Source organism: Garra rufa, chromosome 23, assembly GCF_049309525.1.
Source record: "Garra rufa chromosome 23, GarRuf1.0, whole genome shotgun sequence".
Lineage (NCBI taxonomy): Eukaryota > Metazoa > Chordata > Actinopteri > Cypriniformes > Cyprinidae > Garra > Garra rufa.
In genome coordinates this window covers 32647446-32669440 of record NC_133383.1, presented here as the reverse complement: position 1 = coordinate 32669440, position 21995 = coordinate 32647446, and the positions used below count along the sequence as shown (strand labels likewise).

Genomic DNA, 21995 nt, shown 5'->3' with positions numbered 1-21995 from the left:
ATCTGTGTCCGTGTCATGTGCCATTGTTCTGTCTTAAGATGCACACCTGTAACATTTTCTGTAACAAAAGCTGCTTAAATATCTTAATTTACCTGAGGCCTAGTCCTGGCAGACAAGTAAAGAAAACTTGTTTGTAAACAGTCATTATTTTTACAATATACACACCATTCAAAACCTACTTAAGAGACTTTTATTTTAAGGACTAATTCTCACAATTAAATAGTTGCTTATTTGCATGCATATTACTAATACACTGGCTGTTCAGTAGTACTTTTAAGACATATTAATGCCTCATTCTGCATGACCATTTTTAGGACCCTTAATCCACCCCATTCCTAAATTTAGTAACTCTACTAAACTCTACCCTCACTAACTATTAATAATCAGCGAATTGAGAGTTTATTGAAGCAAAAGTTACAGCTAATAGTTAATAGTAAGAATTGGTCCACAATCTAAAGGTGACCCAATTGATACTTCTATTCAGTAAGGATGCATTAAATCGCATTAAATAATAAATTGCATAAAATGCATCAAATAATACAGCCATAGGTAACATAAGAATAAAAAAAAAACAGTACCTGTAAGCCATTTGTCTGACAGAATGTGGCAATAACATCAACCAGAGGTTGTAACATTGCAGCTTTTGCTTCTGAAACACCATCCACCTGTTTCAAGCTGGATGTTGTGCACGGCCTGCAACAGAAATCCACATGAAACATTAAAATAACATGCCTGCCTAAAGACTATAAACATTAAGAGTCAGTACAAATTTGGCTTTTTAAACAATTACGATGCAGTCACATTTCAATTTCAGTAAACTTTTGTGGCCAAAATGGTCCATAGTGTATTATCAATAGTGTAGCGATGTACAAAGCAGCTTTCTATTCAAATTTTGAATCACACATATTCCTACAGGAATGACTAGATTTTGCCATGGTAAATGTGACCTTAGTTTTAGAGTGAAAGGAAATGTTTTTTGGAGGACTATTCTACACTATACAGAGGCAACAAACCCTTTCACTTAGGCAAACATTACCTTAATTTTGCCATGTCCAGGAGTATTTTATTGGTGGCCAGTAGAGCTGGTGGGATGTCTCTGAGACCAGCTAACTTCTGACGCTCAGACACCAGCTTACCATACAGTTCAGACTGTAAAAACCAATGAAATGAGACAAACAGTGAGTATTACAGACACGGACTGTTGTTTGCAAAAACGTAGACCGTTCAGAAATTACCTAATTACTATTAAGAAATAAGAAACATGACAAGTGCTGAAGATAAGCACACCACATGACATCACTGCTCATCTTCAATCTGTAGAAGGAGTGTTTAATATTCAGTACCTGTAGCTGGACTTCTCTAGCTGAGACTGCTGGAGTCTGGGCTTTGACATCAGTGCGAATCTGGGTTGGCTTAACAGCTGGTCTGTATACAAATATTAAATGCCATTTTTCACACAACAGATGTGAAATGTGATATATTAAGTGCTAGAAATCTCTGAACGACATACACAAAACAAAAGCAAAAAAAGACCAGTCAAAGTCAAAATGGCAAAAATTTATTATTATTTATGTATGAATCATACCGAGTTGGTAAACCTGCTTTCTCCACAACTCCAGAACTGACCTTCGGTCTCTGAAATGAAACTAAAGAGGCCTGCAGAAAAAGTAAAACTATTCATTAAGGGGATAATAAATATTTCAGAATTTATTAATGGATGTTACTGACCCGAGTGTAATCTGACTTCAAGTTAGAAGTAGTAGACTCGATATGTGCTGGATCTGCTTTTCTCCTGCAAGGACATATCAGGAATACAATAAAAATACATCCAGAGATCAGTGTTTTGCATGGAAGAAAAATGTCCAATGCCTACTATTCTGCAATGTCACAAAAGAATATTTGTTACATTAATATAATGTTACATTAAGTATATTAGGAAAAAAAGCATACAAAATGCAAAAATCACAGAAGATTTAAAAAAAACTGGTATGTTTATTAGATTTAGGGCTGTGCAATTAATCGAAATTCAGTTTCGATTTTGAATTTCAGCTTTAAGTAATCATGAAAATGCAATAATAGAGATAAAACGAATATTGCTCCCGATTCCGCCCCCTTTCTAGTAGTGCGCTTTCGCTCCTCCATAAAAGCCCAATTTCACATGCAATTCAGTAAAATCATGTAACGTGACTTGCATAAAATGGGACGTGCTTGAATTATTAATGTTTATTTGATGTGGTGTTTTAAAAGCATGAAAGAGATTTTGCGCTGTTCTGTGTATGCACTCAGAGACGGAACAGAACACGGACAAGTAAAGTTAACGTTTAGTTTAAGATGCATACCTGAACGATCAAATACATGCAAAGGTTTTTTTTTTCTCTCCAACTTATGGCTTACCATAGCACTGATTAACATATTTGAGCATAGAAGAGATTTATGGCAAAGGAAATAGGGTTAAAATAATTTTTGACAGGGACTAATGCAGTCTGCTCTCTATTCCAGATATATCACAAAATTCTAGTCAAAATAGTTTTTACATTAATTTGGCTCATGCATTAAACTTGACTGGTGGCTCAGGTTTGCCACAGGGACTCAATATGGCCTCAACTACAAAGTGCAGTGAGTGTGAGCGCTGGAGGACTGATGGTAAGATGTGAGGGTCTTACCGCGGTACACACACTCTGCTGAACAGATCTCTGTTGGGCTGCAGCAGGAGTCGTCTGTGCCTCTCGTCATCAGCTTTACTTAGCCATGATCTGCCCTGAGTAAAACATTTTCAATGTTGATTAATATATAATGGTTTTTCACAATTTTGTGCATTGAAGACATCATTTAACATATTTACCATATTTTATGTATCAAGTCTGTATTTCATAAGTGACTTTTAATATACATGTTTCCAACTGAATCCTACAACAAATTAAAATGTACAGATTTTGTAGTATCCGGTGGAAATTAAAATAATTTAATATTAGATGTGACTCTGCACCTTTTGTGCTTGGATCCTAATGAAAATAATAATTCTACCATATACTTTAGGCTACTACGCACTCTCTGTGCTTGTATCCTTCACATTCCCCTTGTTATACTACAACATAAATATCAATATCAGAGGCAGTTTTAAAAATAAAAATACATCCAAACAATAAATCAAATGCTGTTGTTCTTGCTGCTGCGCTCCCTCTAGCACTTTTTACAGTAGTAAAATGAAAATGCCTGAACGTTTCGCTAGATAAGACCCTTATTCCTCGGCTGGGATTGTGAAGCTGCATTTTTAACCTTCAATCCGTTGAGCACCACTGAAGTCCACTATATGGAGAAAAACCATGGAATGTTTTTTCTCAAAAAAAAAAAAACTAAACTTCTTTGTGACTGAAGAAAGAAAGACATGAATATCTTGGATGACATGGGGGTGAGTAAATTATCAGTAAATTTTTATTCTGGAAGTGGATCCTTTAAATGAAAATTTAAATGCTTCATTGTTATCAATGTTTACCAAAGTTTATGTAAAGATAAGACAATCAGAACACTTTTAATCGAAATGTATTTGGGAAGAGATTCAGGGGAATGTGCATTTTCCCCTTTACAGACACTCCTTGATACAATTTCTATTTAATAGTATATGACTAATCTTTAGGCAGTACCTTGGGTGTGAGTTTACAGAGGGTGGTGAATTTGTTGTGGCCGGTGGCTTCCATCAGATATTTTTCAGCAATAAGTTCTCGGCTGAGGGCTTTCCACCAAGTTTCTGAGATTTCCTTTCCGATACCAAAGAGAGAGTGCTTCCGAAATCGATCTGGAACCCGCTGAGAGCTCTAAAAGGAGGATTAGAAATGCACTTGCAAAGTTCTAACTCCCATGTAAAAGACAAAGGCTTCATTTATACAATATATCTTTCAACGTCAATAAACATCTATACAATAATATGTCTTTTTCTCACAACTTTTGTCTCCTTTAATGGACTTATTTTAAGCACAGACTTTCTGAATTAATAAATGATTGTGATTAAGCTCAAAATCAAAGCAGAAGGTTTAGTTTTATATATTACTGGGTGTTAAACAGTTTTCTGTTTGACGTACTGAGCCCCGCAGCAAGAGGATGGGCGCTGTGATGCCAAACTTCTCATCCATAGTGCTGACAGCCTTCATCAGCTGATACGCAGACGAACCAAAGTCCTGTAGGACCACCTCTGGATCCCCTCTGTTTTCACTGAAACAACAACAAAATAAGTCATCCTTTATGAACTCAGAACAGTCTGAAAACACACAGAAAGCAGATTTACTCACCCTGACTTGCAGTTATCACAACATTTACTGCTACCCATAATTCCAGAAGTCACTTTCCTCAGACGCTTGTCTTCAAAATGACACAAAATCAACCTAGGATACAATTCATCATGCACAAAAAAAATAAAAAGACAATGTCTCAATAGAATTGGTGCAAATGCAAGTGATTCTAAAAGTAGTAATATATATTTTTTTTTAAACTCCAATGTAATTATTTCTAATTTTGGGAGATATTCACCCAAAATTAAATACACTTACTTTCGCCTGCACTTGGTTGAATTCAGATATTTTTCCATTTTTGCCATCATGTCCATTTTGTGACTTCTAAAGCACTCGCTTTTGGATTGGTTGAGAATGAATCTTCAACAAAACACAAAGCATTTTAAAAGGGAAGCACTGAAATGAAAATTTTTGGCCGAAAGCAAACAAAATTACACACTGGGCTGAAGGCTGAAGGCTGATTATCGAACACTGCCCCATGTATTTTGCCAATTTTTTTTCACCATTGCATGAATTAAATAGCCAAAATGTGCTTTTTACAGTTTTGTCTTGCTTTTCAAAAAAACAACAAAAAAAAAAAATTACAAAACAACAATTAAAAAATATTTAACACTGAACATTTTTAACATTCTAGTAGACATTATAGCCTACCAACAAAGCACAATTGAACTTAAAAACGGCTAAAGAATAATATTTTACTAACTTATTATTTTTAAGACCCCCTTCTTGAATCAGGCATGTGTTTTTAATGTACAAATAAATGCAACCTTGCTGAGCAAAGGAGAATGTTAGAATAAATGTATTAATCGAGCTGTTATAATGATTGTTATCATTATTTTTATCTTTTTTATTTTATTTTACAGAACAACAGTAAAATTACAATACTAACATTTATGAATGTTGACTTTTATTTTGGCAGAAACCTGCAAGAAGACCTCAGCACTACTTTCTGTTCACAGCAGCAGATTTATAAATGATTCTCATCACGCAGTTTTTTCCTGCGCTTTGGACTTTGAACCCTGGCTCAGGAGTTGGTGCAGCGCTGTCAGAATAAATACAACTGGTGCATGTATTAGACAACATAACGATCTGTAGTTTATTTACTAATGGTTTAAGACCATTTGGTGATTTCAGTCATCATACAGTAACCAGCAACAACCAGCCCTTTCTCTTCTCCTGGAAGACATGCGATGCGACACTAAACAGTCTCTCGCTGTCGGTGCTTGTAATGATTTTTGTGTCTTTCTCGGTCAGTTTTAAATGCTGCCCACATGTTTGCTGCATTAGTGCACGCCTCTATTTGATCACGTCATTGTTCGGTATAATTTATTCAGCTTATTTATTCAGCTTTTGCTTATTATTTCAGTTGCCAAACATTCGGTGCATCCCTACATTTTAAGTATGTCCAACAGAAAAAGTCTTGTTAACTAGTTAACAAAATAAGGATGAGTTGTCACCTATTCAGGGCCATATCTCTGGGCATCCATAAGACGTGACAGGCACTGGGCAGCCCGTCTCTCCCAGCCCTCCCGATCTCCTGATAATATGACTCCATCTCTTTGGGAGCGCCGTAATGGATGACTTTCCTGATATCAGATTTATTAATGCCCATCCCAAACGCCACAGTGGCCACCACACACTGCAGACAAAACCATGAAGAACCAACACAGTTAAGCACCATAAATCCCAACCAAAACATTTACATTCATTCACTTAGCAGACGCTTTTATTCAAAGCGACTTACACTTGGGAGAAAAAAAAAATTCAAAGGAAACTGTAAAATCAGCTAATCTTCATCACAAACATAGATATAGACACTACAAAAACAGATGCTGTTTATGTTGTGAGACAAAATTCTAACTTAACTTTTAATGGCATATACCTGAATCTCATCCCTCATGAACTGATGCTGGGTTTCTCTCCTCTGTTTGATGCCTAGACCCGCGTGATAAACTCCACACAGAACGTCCAGCTTACGCAGCCCCGCTGCCACACGCTCCGCCTCTTTCTTCGACGGACAGTACACAATGGCTGAGCCTTCAAGCTCAAAGCCACCCCTACAAAACAAAAGTTGTATGCTTACAAAAAAAATACTGTAATGAGTGTAAAGGGGCTGTAAGTGGATTTAGATGATTAGCATTAAACTAAGATAAGACAAATTCTAAGTTTTGGATTAAATTTTTGTTTTGTGTAAATTGCTGGTCAAAAACAGATATTTGAGCAGGCAAAGCACTTTGGCAATACATTAAAATAAATATAACAAATAATCATAAATAACTGAATTAAATAACTCTAGACTCTATTTTAATAGCTGAATGTTCACCTTTGTTCACTAGTAGATTTATATTCTAGTTGTTTGTGATCACTGGTATTTTAAAAATATATTTTTATTCACAAACAGAAATTTCTACTCAATAAAATATTTAAGAGTTTGACATAGCAGATTCATTATTAAATTTTAGTCCAGAAATCACACTTTTAAAATTCTCTCACACATTATTTTTTTTTAATAAAATGTAATGCAGATGCTGAGTAAACAAACATCAGCTTTTGTAATGGTTTAAGATATTGTCTTACTTAAAATCAGGGCTGACTAATATGGCTAAAAATATTTTAACAATACTTTTTCTCCCATTCTTACAATATTGACATTTATCACAATATTATTCTACTATTAATGAAGAAATAAATGCTTTCCACGTGTTTGTTAGACCTTGAGAACAAAAAGGGGACCCACTGTGTAAATAGATAGAAATCGCTCATTCTAAGGTAATAAAAACATACTGGTTTCCATGTTTTCTGTATTCTATGATTTAAGATTCAAAACAAATTTATCAAAACAATATTAAAATATTCAATTCTTCTTCTTATTATTATTATTATATATTATTTTATATTATTACCTTAAGAATTGTGTATACTAATATACAATATTGGTAATGTACAATATTACTATTTATCTGTCATAATTTCTTCAAGTTAAATGGAACTTTTAAAACCACTGCATTAAGCAATCTTAAAACACTCCTCAGCCCAGTCACAAAGAATGTGCAAAGAATATTTCTGACAAGTTACAAATAACTTTCTGACAAGAATCAGCATGGCCTACCCTTTTTTTTTGATGAGAAATTGTTTGAGGTCTTGGATAATGTCACCAGATTTGCGATTGACATCCAAGTAGAGGTTTGGTCGGTCGAACGAGGTGCAGGTGATCAGAGGATTGATCAGATGAAGGCTCTTAATGATGTCCTCACGGATGGACGGACTCGCAGTAGCCGTAAGTGCCAAAAAAGGAACCTGATAAAAGAACCAAATGCAAGAAATATGATCAAAATTTATAATTCAGTGATTTCACCTCTACAACTTCACAATGACACAAAGTAGATTTCAAAACACTGTATGGCTTACACCAGGGAGATTTTTCTTGAGTTTTCCCAGGTCACGATACGCACTTCTGAAATCATGACCCCACTGAGAGATGCAATGAGCCTCGTCTACCGCAACCAGTGACAAACCTACAAAACACACACAGTAAAGAAGTTCCTCATTTATAAGGAAGCACTAAATAATTTCAACTGGGATTTTATTTCTTCCTGTTTGATTTACCAATAGTCCTGTCGAGCTGCACTAGCAGAGGAATGTTCCCAGAGCAGAATTCAGGTGTCATGTACACCACTCTGAAATGACCACTAAAGACAAGAGAACAGGGAAAGGAATGTCAGTGGCTAAATACACGTCAACGAATCTTCTGAAGTGAAACTAATCTTGGATAGTTCAAATCTGACATGTCCATTGAATTTTTGAATAAGAGCCAGCTTTTAGGTCACAATTAATATAGATGTATAAGGAACAGTGGCATAAACATCTATGTGAACCCTTTTAAATGAGTTGGTTTTCTGCAGTAATTGGTCACAAAATTAGTCATGGCTTTTTAAAATTGTGTAAATGGCTTTTTTGAGATCATTCCACAGCACTCTACTGGATTAAAAGAAAATGTAGTTAGCATTTACACACATTTTTGTTGGTCCAAACTAGGGTTGGGAATCAATTCCGATTCTGGAATCGGATACTGAAGATAAAGAATCGGATACTTGTTAAAAAATTAAAATTTTGATTCCTTGTATCGATTCCTGGGTGCATTTTTTCATCTGGCAATCTGCCAGGACCTTATGTGGTAATGTAAACATCAGTCTACAAGATGGATCGCGGGAAGCACTCAAAAGTGTGGCTACACTTTGTAAAAACCGAAGACAAAGCTACCGCTGCACACAAACTTCATCTTAGAGACCTGTAAGGGACAAATTTTTTAGTTCCGCGCCCGCCCGCTCCAGCAGAAATATATGTTATTTTATCCCACTCCCGCCTGCAAAAGCCCGCATAAAAGTACCATAACACCCCGCGGGAAGACAGGTATCTACTTCATCACTTGGCTGCATGAAACAAACCCTTGTGCTAATGTAAAGGTAAAGACAACCAGAGTAATTGTAACAAACTCACGCGTGCCTAATGTATTCATTCTTGTAAATCGGACTCATACATTAGGCACGCATAAGTCCGCTGTTGATTCACAAACTATTCATAATTTTGGCACTCTGATCCATAGTATTTTTGCGTAAAATTTCAAAATATTTGCATAGTTGTCAAAACGAATGTCCTGTCTTTTGGCATCTCCCTGTTGAATGTTTGGCAGGTTCCCTTGCTTAAGAAAAAGTACTCTGAAGTTGTGAAGAATGTCTGAATTAAAGAATTCAGGAGCTTTAAATCTGTATATGTGTATATACACATGTTAAAAAGTTAGAACTGAGCAGAGGGGTTTCTTTTAAATTCAAAAGTATAGCTTTAATTTAAAGTTTGTTCAAAATTTGTTTAATTTTGATTGTTTTTGTAGAAATGCAGTAGAAAAATAAAAAGGCAAAAAACAAATGTTTTGGTTACTAAAAAAGGTTCAAAAATAAACACCTTTAGAGGAAATGTCAGGCATAGGGGGCCTTGCAAAATTCACTCGAGAAGGAGGGGGGCCCCGGTGTAAAAAATGTTGAGAACCCCTGTAATAAACTAATATGTTGCAAGCAAGGTGTCATGAGCAACATGTCTAAGCATCTGCAGTTGGTTCACCACGTCGAAATAAAAGAAAAGAATTTTTGTTTGTTATTTGAGCTAAAACTTATGGCACTGAAAATAAACATGTTTGATATATTAATGTTTGACTTTTGTTGTTGTTGTTGATTTTTACTAAACTGGAATCGAAACTGGGAATCGAAAAGAATCGGAATCGATAAAATTCAAATGATATCCAACCCTAGTCCAAACCTATAAGACTTTTGTTCATCTTTGAAACACAAGATATGAAGATATTTTTTAATAAAGTCTGAGATTTCTGTCCCTCTCCTGAAAGTCACAATATGACAATAAAAAAAAAACTCTTAAATATATCATAAATGTAATCCATATGAAAAAATAAACCCAAGTCTTCAGAAGAGGCACAATCGCTTTGTATGAAGAACAGATTTACTGTAACACTGATTAATGCAAATACAAAGAGTACAGAAGCTTGCTTGATGCATGAAAACAGACCTCAGTGGTTCTCACACATCAAGCAAGCACAGCTGAGCTGTATAAATCAATAAATTCTTAATTTGCTGCTTATTAATTGTTAGTAGTGTAGTTGTTAACTTTAGGTATTGGGTAGGATTAGGGATGTAGAATAAGGCATTAACATGTGCTTAATTAGTACTAATAAATGGCTAATATTCTAGTAATATGCATCCTAATAAACAACTAGTTAAGAAACCGTAAAATAAAGTGTTACCGATGTTCTCTATGTATGTGTGGTGATCAGTGTTTATAAGTGAATACAAGCTCATATTAAATTTGTCAGAACAAACCCGATTTCGAGAAACATGCTTTATCTTGCCACTGTATCCTTGGTCCTGTACATTACCTGCTTAATATTCTATTTTTTCAACATTTTACTTATTTTTATTAGGAGTGTAGCATGTAAGATCACAGGACATGTCAAGCTCCCAAAAGCATTTTATGCCAACTAGGCTCTCACCTCTTCACTTCCACATCTAGGTTTTTGGTCTGAGCAGATCCAAGAAAACAAGCAGGAATGTTTGACATTCTGCAACACAAAGATAAATGAAAAAGAAATCATTTGAGGTCTTATTCAAATAATCTCACCAGCAAACACACAATGTTCTTTTTAGAGCTACCATGTGATTTCTTCTATAATATCTATTATGTGCACCACTCAGTGTTCAAGCTGACCACTACACACCAAAATCTCAGTTACATTAGAATTTTTAACTACAGCCGTAAATCCACATTCAAAAACTTGCGTCACAAAATGGTTCTAAAGTCAGTCACAACTTACACTGCCGCTCAAACGTTTGGGATCAGTAAGACTTTATGCTTTTTAAAAGGAGAATTTTCTGCTCATCAAGGTTGCGTTTATTTGGTTAAAAATACAGTGAAATATTGAGAAATGTTAATACAATTTAAAATAGTAGTTTCTATTTTAATGCACTTTAAAATATAATTTATTCCTGTGATGTAAAGCTGAATTTTCAGCATCGCTACTCCAGTATTCAGTGTCACATGATCCTTCAGAAATCATTATAATATGCTGATTTATTATCAGTGTTTTTTGGAACCTTGTGATACTTTTTTTTTTCAGGATTCTTTGATAAACAAAATTTTTAAAAGAACAGCATTCATTTAAAATACAAAACGTCTGTAACAATTGTTCAAATTTTGGGTTCAATCATTTTTTCTTTCTTTCTCTCTTTGAAAGAAATTAATACTTTTATTCAGCAAGGATGTGTTAAATTGACACAAATTGAGAGTATAGACTTATATAATATTTCTATTTTGAAAAAATGCTGTTCTTTTTCACTTTTTATTCATCAAACAATCCTGAAAAAAGTATCAGTTTCCAAAAGAATATTAAGCATCACAACTGTTTCCAACATTGATAATGAAAGGAATAAATCAGTATAAGTATATTAGAATGATTTCTGAAGGATAATATGATGCTGAAGACTGGAGTAACAGCTGATGACAATTCAGCTTTGCATCACAGAAATAAATTATATTTTACAGTATATCAAAATAAAAAAAACTGCTATTTTAAATTGCAATAATATTTCATAATATTACTTTTTATTCTGTATTTTTGATCAAATAAATGGAACTTTGATGAGCATAGAAGACTTCTAGAAAAATCCTACTGATCCCAAACTTTTAAGCAGCAGTGTACATTTCAAAAGTTAAAATTTCTCTGAAAATATTATGTCAGACAGAAGTGTGACGTACTGTAGATGAAGCACCTGGTCTTCCATGAGGGCGATTAGAGGGGAAATGACCACACTGACGTTCTTGCAATACACTGGAGGAAACTGGAAACACAAACTCTTCCCATATCCTGCCAACACAGTGATTCATTTGTGCATATATCTGAACCCAAAGTCAAGTCAAAATTACTTGTTTAGCACTTTTTAAATGTCTTCATGCCTTATAATTACATTTAGAGCTGGGCAAATGAACTATTACAACTACAAGATCATTTAGTAAATATCTCATAACTTTAAAGATTAAGGAAAAGTTATACCAGTTGCCATGACAACAAGATTATCCCTCCTCTCTGTGAGAACAGAGTGAATCACTTTCCACTGAACCCTAAAAAAAAAAAAAAAAAAAAAAACAAGCATCGTATGACAGATCACATTTAAAACCAACAGTGTGCCAATGGCATTAACAACTACATATACACTTCTTAAGCAATAGTATAAAAGACACACCAAGACAACTTGGGTTTCAAAACTTACGGTTTAAAGCTGTGATGACCAAAGAACGTTTTTAGGCATTTAATTTGTCCAGGAACAGGTTGTGGGATGCTTGAATCTTAATAGAAACAAACAAGTATTATTAACTGCTGCTAATAAATATTAAACAAATCTTAGCTTACATACTGATAATATCCATAGTAACTCAAGTAAGAGAAAATTATACGATATAATTTCTCATTTACATTTTAATAAATACAAGGTTGATTTCTTTTACATCTGTTTTAATGCTTGTATAAAATTGAAAGTGGCAAAACTTTCCTTACAATATTCCTAAATAATGTTAAGGAGCACACACACACACACACACACACACACACACACACACACACACACACACACACACACACACACACACACACACACAATCTTAACATTATTTAGGATTATTGTAATTTTATACAAGCATTAAAACAGATTTAAACGAAATCAAGCTTGTATCTAAATGTAAATGACAAATTATATTGTATAATTTAGGTTACTTGAATTACTATGCTTGAATGTTATATGTATATAAGGTATGTGTGTATGTATACACATTCATGTTTATCATGGACAGTAAATTTACCAAATCCCTCTTCCCCGTCTTCCTCAACATCTTCATCATCATCTTCAGCAAGTGCCTGTTTCTCATGACCATGTTCATCATTTAATCTTTCTATGTCAGCAGCACACTGACAAACAACAGAAGAGAAACACAACAAGAGTAAAGATTTGCTCTTAGTAACTATTAGGCATCAAACTATTTGAGTAAGTTTTCAGAAATATGTGCCATCATTTACCTCATCCTCATGTCTTTCTAGTTGAGTTTTTTGGACTATCTTTAATGGATAATTATGGTATTTTTGGAACTTTTTTTTAAATAACAGAAAAGAACAGCCTCAAAGACAAAAGGGTAACTTAACAAAGACAGAGTTTTCATTTCTGGGGTTCTTAAATGGGACAATTTTTTTTTTTTTTTTTTTTTTTGTGAACAATCACCTGAAAACATAACATTAGCTGCATTTATGAAATAGTTTTACCTTCATCATTTCATCATCAAAATCTTCATCACTCTCCATGTCATTGGAGTTCTGGGGGGCTGATGCCTGCTGAGTCTGAAGGAAACAACAACACTCATGAAACATCAGTAAATAAACATTGATAAAGCACAGAGGAGCTGAATACAGCAGTCACCTGGAAAGCTAAGATACACTCTTCCTCCAGCTGCTCCTGTCTGGCCTGCTCCTCCAGCATCTGCAGCTCATACTCAGAGATATCCAGAGACATCACACATTCTCTCTTTGTGTGTCTGTCAGCGTCTTCCTCACACTGACTATGGCTCTGTGGCTTACTCTTAGCTTCTTCAACTGATGGATTAAGTGGTTTGCTGTCATTCGACAAAGCGCTTCTTAGAGATGCAACTATCTGAGACAGATCATCCACTAGTCTCTCAGCACTGCAAAAAAGGAAAAAAATATTCACACAAATCACATCATAACTCACATAATATGGGTACTAACCATGCAAAGGGAGAATTATGCACCATAGACTGTGGAATTATGCCTTGTGATTTGAAATTAATCTTTTGCCTCTACATTTATATTTATATTTTTATATTGCATTTATATTTTTATGTAGTGTAAGATTTTTTTTTTTAATGTATATGCCAAATTTGAAAAAATGGCACAATCTAGTAAAATAAAAAAGGTAAAAATGTAAAATTTGAAGCCTTGCTGATAGAATGAATGCCAATTAGCAAATATTGCATAATTTTATAGCTAAATGGCCCTGGGTTAAAAAATTGCCATTTTAATGGGTTTCAATGTGGTCATTTTTGTCCTTAAGGTACTGAGTTTGAGTATTTTTTGTACGGAGGGTAAATATGATTTGATGGAAATGAGGGTGAAATATTAAATATTCAATAAAAATAAACACCTGAGCCAAAATGTATGCAGTTGACATTAACACAGGCACACTTATAACAAAAAAAAAAAAAAACTGAAATGGACAAAAATTTCCATGTCCAAAAACTGTCATAAAAATATGGTTTATTAAGATTTTTCTCCACTTTCACTGATGTAATTTTTTTAACCAGCATCTGTTCTATCCATAGATACCAAACATTCATTAATTTGCAGAATTGTAACCCTTTAAATGCTGGTTTGTTTGCATAATGCCACAGGTGCTTTTTATGAAAAAATGAAAAATAGTATTATTTAATAGTTTTTCCATATACTAAATGCTAAGCATTTTTTTTTTCTTTGCTTATTAGATTCTTGGGTGTGTCAGTGAAGAACAACAACATTAATTTTGAGGCATTTATATTTTTTATGTAGTGTTAGATTTTTTTTTTTTAAATGTATATGCCAAATTTGAAAATAAATTGCACAATCTAGTAAAAAATGGTAAAAATGTCAAATTTGAAGCCTTGCCGATACCAAATATTGCATAATTTTATAGTTAAATGGCCCTGGGTTAAAAAAATGCCGTTTTAATGGGTTTCAATGTGGACATTTTTGTCCTTAAGGTCCTGAGTTTGAGTATTTTTTGTACGGAGGGTAAATTTAATTTGATGGAAATGAGGGTGAAATATTAAATATTCAATAAAAATAAACACCTGAGCCAAAATTTATGCAGTTGGCATTAACACAGGCACACTTATAACAAAAAAAACTGAAATGGACAAAAATGTCCATAAGGTCGCAGAAGGGTTAATTGCATTGTACAATTGTCAAGCATTATATACTACAAAATGCGTTCTTCTAACAAGTTTGATATCCTCTGACTGGATGAAGTCATAGTCTGATTTGTTAAAAAAAAACACTGGAGTCTGTACCCATCATGCACTATTGCGCAGAGACTCTAAATTGCAACAAGTAGTGTTGATTAGCCTGAAATGCAAATTGGACTAGAAAATGAGGCTACTGTTATACAGCTTTGAACAGCAAAAAAAAAAAAAAAAAAAAAAACACGTTCACTAGCACATTTTCTGACATACAGATATACATACAGACAATTGACCAGCAACATTTACACATAAGCAATTTTTATTTGATATCCAGAAATTTTACTCACTCAGTCACAGTAAGGTAACGTTAAGGAAGTAGGTACAACAAGTTCATATTTAACTAATGCTAAGAGTAAAATACAATGCCAACAATATTGGACCTAAGCCAAACATTATCTCTGGACCTCAGAGAAAAACACTGACCTGTTCATGCAGTCGAGTTCATCTGGAAGATTATCAGCCAGATCTTTAAGATCACAAGCAATCTGAAAAACTCTCTGTTTCAAACCAAGTGCTGAGGTTTCTGAGCGGCCTGTAGGCAAACGAACACAGAGCAAGTGTATAGAAAGGCAGACAATGATATACGAATATTACATATGCAGTTCAGACGAAGCAGTATCAAAACATTTGATCATCATTGCATGCAAGTACATTAGAATAGCACAGCCTCTACATTAATAAGCAAACAACAGATCTCACCAGATATAACTGCCTGTAGATTTTGATATACAAGCAATCCAGCCTGTTAGGAAAGTAAAGTCAAGTTAAGTTAGTTTTTGTTTTTTAATTAGCATCAAGATGTAAATATCTAATTTACATGAGTGTATATTTGATAGGCATCTGTTAGATGGCTTTTAGTTTGTCACAACACAGTTTTACCCATGTAGTGTTGCTCAACTGCAACAGTTTATTTTGACTCACGTAAGCATCTGTGGCTGCGTATCTCTTCTGGTCTTCTGACAGAGCAAAGTCGTCCCATTTACTACAGCGCACAAGTTTATCTTTGAAGAGCTGCTTCTTCAATAAGTGTTTCACTAGACCATCCAAACTCCACTTCTCACAACATCTCAGCTGAATAAAACAACCAACACAGAAACATCAATTTATCACACTCAAAATCATTTTTTTCATGAATTTTATCCTTATCAATCATTTTATGCAATACATGTTTTTTTTTCCATTTACAGTTGTACTTCACTGAATAAAACACATTTAACTGTCACAATGACAGGGTACTGTGGTTAACTTCAGTCAATTGCAGATAATTCCCAATATTCAGTGTCTTTCATGGCAATATTATATTATAACTTGCTCTCATTTTAACCAAGCAGCTTGGCGCCATCTTGTGTCTCAGTTATCAACTGCAGTGAAAATTACATCAGTATAAACATGAACACTAAAACAGTATTAGTCATTTTAGCCATTTTGTTGCCAAGGGGATTTTTTACATGATAATGGACTATTTTTTTAACCAAGGCTTCTAGATAAGTATATGCCATTTGATCTCAGGTCCTTGTATCAGTTACTTTAGTCACTTTTAGTTTTATGTCCTTAACGTATTATCTTGTATCAGTTAATTTCCAAGGCAACATTTCTAACATTTGTATTTTCAGCTTTATTTCAAATACTGAACATTTTAATTTTAGTCAACAACACTTGTATTTAATTTATTTGGCAAGTTGCTGTGTAATAAATTAGTCAGTCAGTTATTGCAAAATAACCTTGTCAGGGTTTATTTTGTTACTAGTTGACTGTAATTTACTGTACATTATACCTTACTCATCACCAACCAGGCAAAATGTGAGGAATCGTTCAGGTTGGTAGTTTAATTCTCAGTGTTAAAGGGATAGTTCACCCCAAAATTATCCTCAAGTTCTAAACCAGTATGAATTCTTCTGCTGAACGCAAAAGAATATATTGTAAAGAATGTGGGTAACCAGACAGTTGATGTCCCCTCTGACTTCCATTGATTTTTTTTTTCTACTTCTACTTTTTTCTATTCTTCTACTATGGAAGTCAATGGGAACCATTAAGTGTTTAGTTACCAAAATTCTTCAAAATATCATCTTTTAGGTTTAGAAGAAGAAATTGATACTGAACAACTTGGAACAACTTGAGGATGATTCAATTTCAATTTCGAATGAACTATCCCTTAAGAGTTTGAACAAGTATGAGCATCAGTAATAATGATACTTGACTTCTCAAACACTATTAATAAAGAGATTAATGGTTTCATACCAGATCACATAGCAAAACAACTATATGCTGAAATTCATCTAGAAATATTGAGACAGCGTACCGTCTTGTTTGCCAGGTCAGAGAGCTCAACAATATTCTTCAATTTGATGTCATAATCAGATAATAACTTCCACTTGTCACCCTCAATTCCCACGCCAACTTTCATGATATTTTCATCCTCCAAAAACATCTTCAGGCCAGGAGGAAACCCTTAAACAAAAAACAGACAGTACATGAGCAGATAATCAGATAATACTAGCAGGGGTGCAAACTCATTAGTGGTGAAAAAGGTGACAAACTAAACTACCCCACCACCCACCCCCAAATCAAAATATTAAGAAAATCGCCTTTAAAGTTGACCAAATGAAGTTCTTAATAATGTACATTAGTAATTAAAAAATAAGTTCATTTTCAGCAATTAAAGATATATTTACAGTAGAAAATTTACAAAATATCTTCATGGAACATGATCTTTACTTAATATCCTAATGATTTTTGGCATAAAAGAAATCAATCATTTTACCCATACAATGTATTTTTGACTATTGCTACAAATATACCTATGCTACTTATGACTGGTTTTGTGGTCCAGGCTAACATATATTAATTAATACAAGTGGCCCCTTTTTCCTTTTGTTAAAAGCTGTTCAAATTCTTAAGCAGTGTCTCATGTAGGTTTTTTTCTCCTTGTATTTTATGTGGAGCTCCGGGTATATATTTTTCTTTCCTTGTTTTCTTTCCTGACGTGCAAAGCGAAAGTAAAAGTTTCACGCAAGTTTGCTGCGTTCTAACAGGACAGAGTGCCTTGCTTTTATTTGAAATCAACACATATTTTACAAAGAACACCACTTTCACATATAACACACTGAAGCAGACCATGTATAGAGATAATAATCTATTTTTGAGCCATCAATATCAACCGATTTAGCATCACCGCCATAGACAGCACCTGGTAACGTCGCACATAAGAAGGTATATCTTAAGCAACCTCCTAAGGTATAGTTTTAGGAACAAGTCTAGCAAAGTTACACCGTTAAGAGTTTTCGTAGAGCACAAAGAGACAACATTATCGGGAAACGCAGCCAGAGAGAGTAGGGTGGGTCCATTCCTTTGCCAACAGAGGAAAAAATGCTACAGGTGACGTGACACAGATGACTCTCAGATACGACCGACGACAGCGAATCCCCCCCCAAATATTTTTTTTTTTTTTTTTACAGATCAACACAATTCAAGGGAATGACCCATTTCAAGGTGAAAACGGCAAATTTCGCCAAAAGGTGACAAGTTTGCACCCCTGACTAAGCAATGACGGGCAGCTACTGCCTAAACCCACCTGACATGGAGGAGATGTGAAAAAGATAGCATTTCTCCTCTGATGCACACAGCTGCACTACAGCCACTTTCTTTGTCTTCCCTTTGGTGAAGCTGGGTGGCCATTCCAGATCAAATCCCACCGCTGAGCCTGATGCCAAACCAGATCTGATTGAGAGACACAAAGGCCAAATATAAAACTGTGACATCAGTAACTGTGTATACTTCCTGGGTCAAACCTACACAGACTGAAGGACCAACCCAGACTCTTCAGCATTAGACCATATATTTTTATGTTTAATAATTACCAAATCCAAATTATTCACAGTAGAAATTTCCACGATTTTCTAGAGACTTTCTTGCATTACAGTTAAGAGAATCTAGGGTAGAGTAGTTTACGGATAATGTACTCACCCCCTTATCATCCAAGATGTTTATGGTTTTTTTTCTTCACTCGTGTTATTTTGAGGAAAATATTTCAGGATTTCGCTCCATATAATGGACTTCTATGGTGCCCCTGAGTTTGAACTTCCAAAATGCAGCTTCAAAGGGCTCTAAATGATCCCAGCCGAGGAAGAAGGGTCTTATCCAGCGAAACGATCGATTATTTTCTAAAAACATTGATAATTTATATACTTTTTAACCTCAAATGCTCATCTTGCCTAGCTCTGTGTGAACTCTGTGTATTCCAGTTCATGAGAGTTAGGGTATGTTGAAAAACCATCTCATTTTCTCCTCCAACTTCAGAAGTACCGATCCAGTGTTTACAAAATGAACGTGCAAAGAAGATCAAGCACCCTTTACAAAAAAAGGTAAAACAGTGATGTAGGGCAATTTTAAAGTTGGAGGAGAGAATTAGATGGGAGTTTTTCGATATACTCCAACGGTCATGAACTGGAATACACAGAGTACACACAGAGTACACAGACAAGACTAGCATTTGAGGTTAAAAAGTATATAAATTGTATTTTGTAGAATTTTGTAGAAAATAACCGATCATTTGCTAGATAAGACCCTTCTTTCCTCAGCTGCGATCATTCAGAGCACTTTGAAGCTGCATTTTGGAAGTTCAAACTCGGGGCACCATAGAAGTCCATTATATGGAGAGAAATCCTGAAATGTTTTCCTCAAAAAATACAATTTCTTTACGACTGAAGAAAGAAAGACAAGAACATCTTGGATGACGAGGGTGTGAGTACATTATCTGTAGATTTTTATTCTGAAAGTGAACTACTCCTTTAAGTGGACACTGTGAAACTCTGGGACCTAAAGTGACATGATGATTATACACAATGAGAAAAAAAAACGTTGTGCTTGCACAGAAACGAGGTGGAAGGAAAAACTACATTTAAATTATTTTGCGAGCGAACGCGAAGGGGGAATTCCGTGCTTTTGTGAGTGAACGCAGAAGCACTGACATTTAATCTGACAATTTTACTTCCCAATTTTTAATTAGATAATCATGGTTATCTCTAATCAGCATACTCAGAGCAGATCTGACTAGTAGCTAAATAAAGTTTTTTTTTTGTTTTTTTTTTATAAAAATGTATTTAAAAATCCTTTGTGGTGTACCTTCAACTGTTATAAAAAATGTACCAGTGATGGGGGGATTACCTAAGCATGTTTTTAAGCGATTCAGCCAAACAATACCTTAAATCTTCAGATAAAAATGAGCAGTCATGTCTTTCCTGGCTGTATGTGACTGTTCCACCAAATTCCAGATAAGGAAGATCATCTTCCAGAACATTCTTTTTATAGGTTCCTGGTGTCTGTGGAAACACAATAAGCTAATTCAAACAAACTGTAAGACAATGCAAAGTGCATAACAACCAAAGAACTGATGTTCACAGCAGTCAATGTAATGACAGCGCTGTCACTAAAGACACATGATCCTACTACAGTACAGTCAGGATCAGAAAAACACATGAAATTGTTAAAATATGGAGGGCTGCCACGTGCTTTTCATACAGGTGCACTGAGCTATAATTGTACCACGTTTGTTTTCCAGCTTAGACAAATAAGTTATTTCCTCTCAACTTTAAACCGGTTAACCATACAGCGTTTCTCTCCAAAACAACATTTATTATGAGAAGATTTTTTAAATAAATTAATTTAAAAAAAATGTTATGACAAATATCAAGAATGAAGATTTGCATATTTTTGCAGGAGAGGCGGCATGCAAATATCATATCCACAGTACAGCATGCTTCAGTGCTAGGAAACAAACTTTATCTATTCAATGAAAGCATCATAACAGGCCAAGCTATAGACTTGTTGTGCCAAACATCACAGAAGCTTTTTACTTCTTGAATTTGACTTACACTCCATGAAACTTCATAAATATGGAGTACACAATGTGCGATGTGAAATTAAATGACCCTGTATAAGAAGACCAGCATTAAACCAGTATTTCTTGACTGTTGACCTGCAAACAGTGCTTTGGTTTGATTTGAATATGAGAATAGTGCTGCAGGTGTCTCAGTAAATAATGCAAATAAGTGGCTTTTACTCTCTCAACCAATGGAAAACATACACATTAGTGTAGGCACAGGTACAAAGAAACCATTTCCTCTTATACATAACATGCCAATGAAGATGACATGTGCATGAAAGAAGAAAAAGAACAGGCTTCAAGCAAACAGGTCAGTTTTTCAGTTGTTCAAGTGTGTTGTGTGTGTTTATACTGTTGACTTTTCTCACATGTTCTTCCTGGGGTTTGTTCATCCATTCAGGTAGAGTCCTGTCACCCATTATAGCTTCGTTTCATCTGTCTGTAACAACAAAACAACACAATGCTAGTACGACTACATGACAAAACTAACGTTAGTTTAAAACAATAACGGTCGTTTCCGAGCGTGACATATAACGTTAGTGTGATAATAATATTAATAATAACGTAGTTTTGACTTACAATGACTCACAAAGCACACGTTTACCGCTCACCTTGAAATGAATGTCCCGCTGTCTCTCTGTGGGTTTCATTCAGGACTTTACATTCCTTTACAAAGCTTTAATAACTCACAGACTGTCAATACATGCTAAATATGAATTTATACTAATAACCATTTTCAGTTACTTCAGCCAAACTCTCCCGCGCTGTATTCATATGTGACACACCAAGCAGCGCCACCTGTAGGACTGGAGTGAAATAAACTGGCTGTATTAAAAAACACTAGTGTGTTAGGATCATAATAAGCGCGGTATTTATTTTAATAAGAATGGCACTGTCTAAAGTAAATCATCTATGTGGAAAAGTCGTCATAAAACCATTACTGTGCATTATACAATAGTTGTATTAGTTACAATCAGTGTTGGGGATAAAGCATTACAAGTAATGCAAGTTACGCAATATTACTTTTTCAAAGTAACTAAGTAACGCATTAATTTTTAATTGGCAAGACAATATCTCAGTTACTTTTTCAAATAAGTAACGCCAGTTACTTTTTCCCTACATTTATTAATTAAAAGCTCTCCTGTCCCCATGTTGAGAGAAATTGTAAGATTAGAATAAATGAACATGCATTAATTCATCTCACTCACTAAAAA

At 34.6% G+C, this 21995-nt stretch overlaps 1 protein-coding gene across 1 annotated transcript in view; it reads right to left on the bottom strand.

The window, feature by feature from the left end:
- Positions 1 to 21537, bottom strand: part of wrn (WRN RecQ like helicase) — a 36731-nt gene extending 15194 nt beyond the window's left edge. Inside the window, exons 1-30 of the mRNA XM_073830066.1 lie at positions 21393 to 21537; positions 21150 to 21220; positions 20100 to 20218; positions 18472 to 18617; positions 17200 to 17348; positions 15822 to 15971; positions 15600 to 15642; positions 15324 to 15432; positions 13307 to 13568; positions 13153 to 13227; positions 12699 to 12804; positions 12113 to 12188; positions 11896 to 11963; positions 11601 to 11709; positions 10339 to 10407; positions 7890 to 7972; positions 7692 to 7798; positions 7393 to 7580; positions 6166 to 6340; positions 5741 to 5922; positions 4542 to 4643; positions 4284 to 4376; positions 4077 to 4206; positions 3642 to 3812; positions 2664 to 2758; positions 1729 to 1792; positions 1586 to 1656; positions 1344 to 1425; positions 1037 to 1149; positions 579 to 693 (exon numbers count right to left, since the gene is read on the bottom strand). Coding sequence (XP_073686167.1) covers positions 579 to 693; positions 1037 to 1149; positions 1344 to 1425; positions 1586 to 1656; positions 1729 to 1792; positions 2664 to 2758; positions 3642 to 3812; positions 4077 to 4206; positions 4284 to 4376; positions 4542 to 4643; positions 5741 to 5922; positions 6166 to 6340; positions 7393 to 7580; positions 7692 to 7798; positions 7890 to 7972; positions 10339 to 10407; positions 11601 to 11709; positions 11896 to 11963; positions 12113 to 12188; positions 12699 to 12804; positions 13153 to 13227; positions 13307 to 13568; positions 15324 to 15432; positions 15600 to 15642; positions 15822 to 15971; positions 17200 to 17348; positions 18472 to 18617; positions 20100 to 20218; positions 21150 to 21200 — 3303 coding nt within the window. The 5' untranslated portion in view covers positions 21201 to 21220; positions 21393 to 21537. The remainder of the gene's footprint in view (positions 1 to 578; positions 694 to 1036; positions 1150 to 1343; positions 1426 to 1585; positions 1657 to 1728; positions 1793 to 2663; positions 2759 to 3641; positions 3813 to 4076; positions 4207 to 4283; positions 4377 to 4541; positions 4644 to 5740; positions 5923 to 6165; positions 6341 to 7392; positions 7581 to 7691; positions 7799 to 7889; positions 7973 to 10338; positions 10408 to 11600; positions 11710 to 11895; positions 11964 to 12112; positions 12189 to 12698; positions 12805 to 13152; positions 13228 to 13306; positions 13569 to 15323; positions 15433 to 15599; positions 15643 to 15821; positions 15972 to 17199; positions 17349 to 18471; positions 18618 to 20099; positions 20219 to 21149; positions 21221 to 21392) is intronic.
- Between the last annotated feature and the right edge of the window lie 458 nt (positions 21538 to 21995).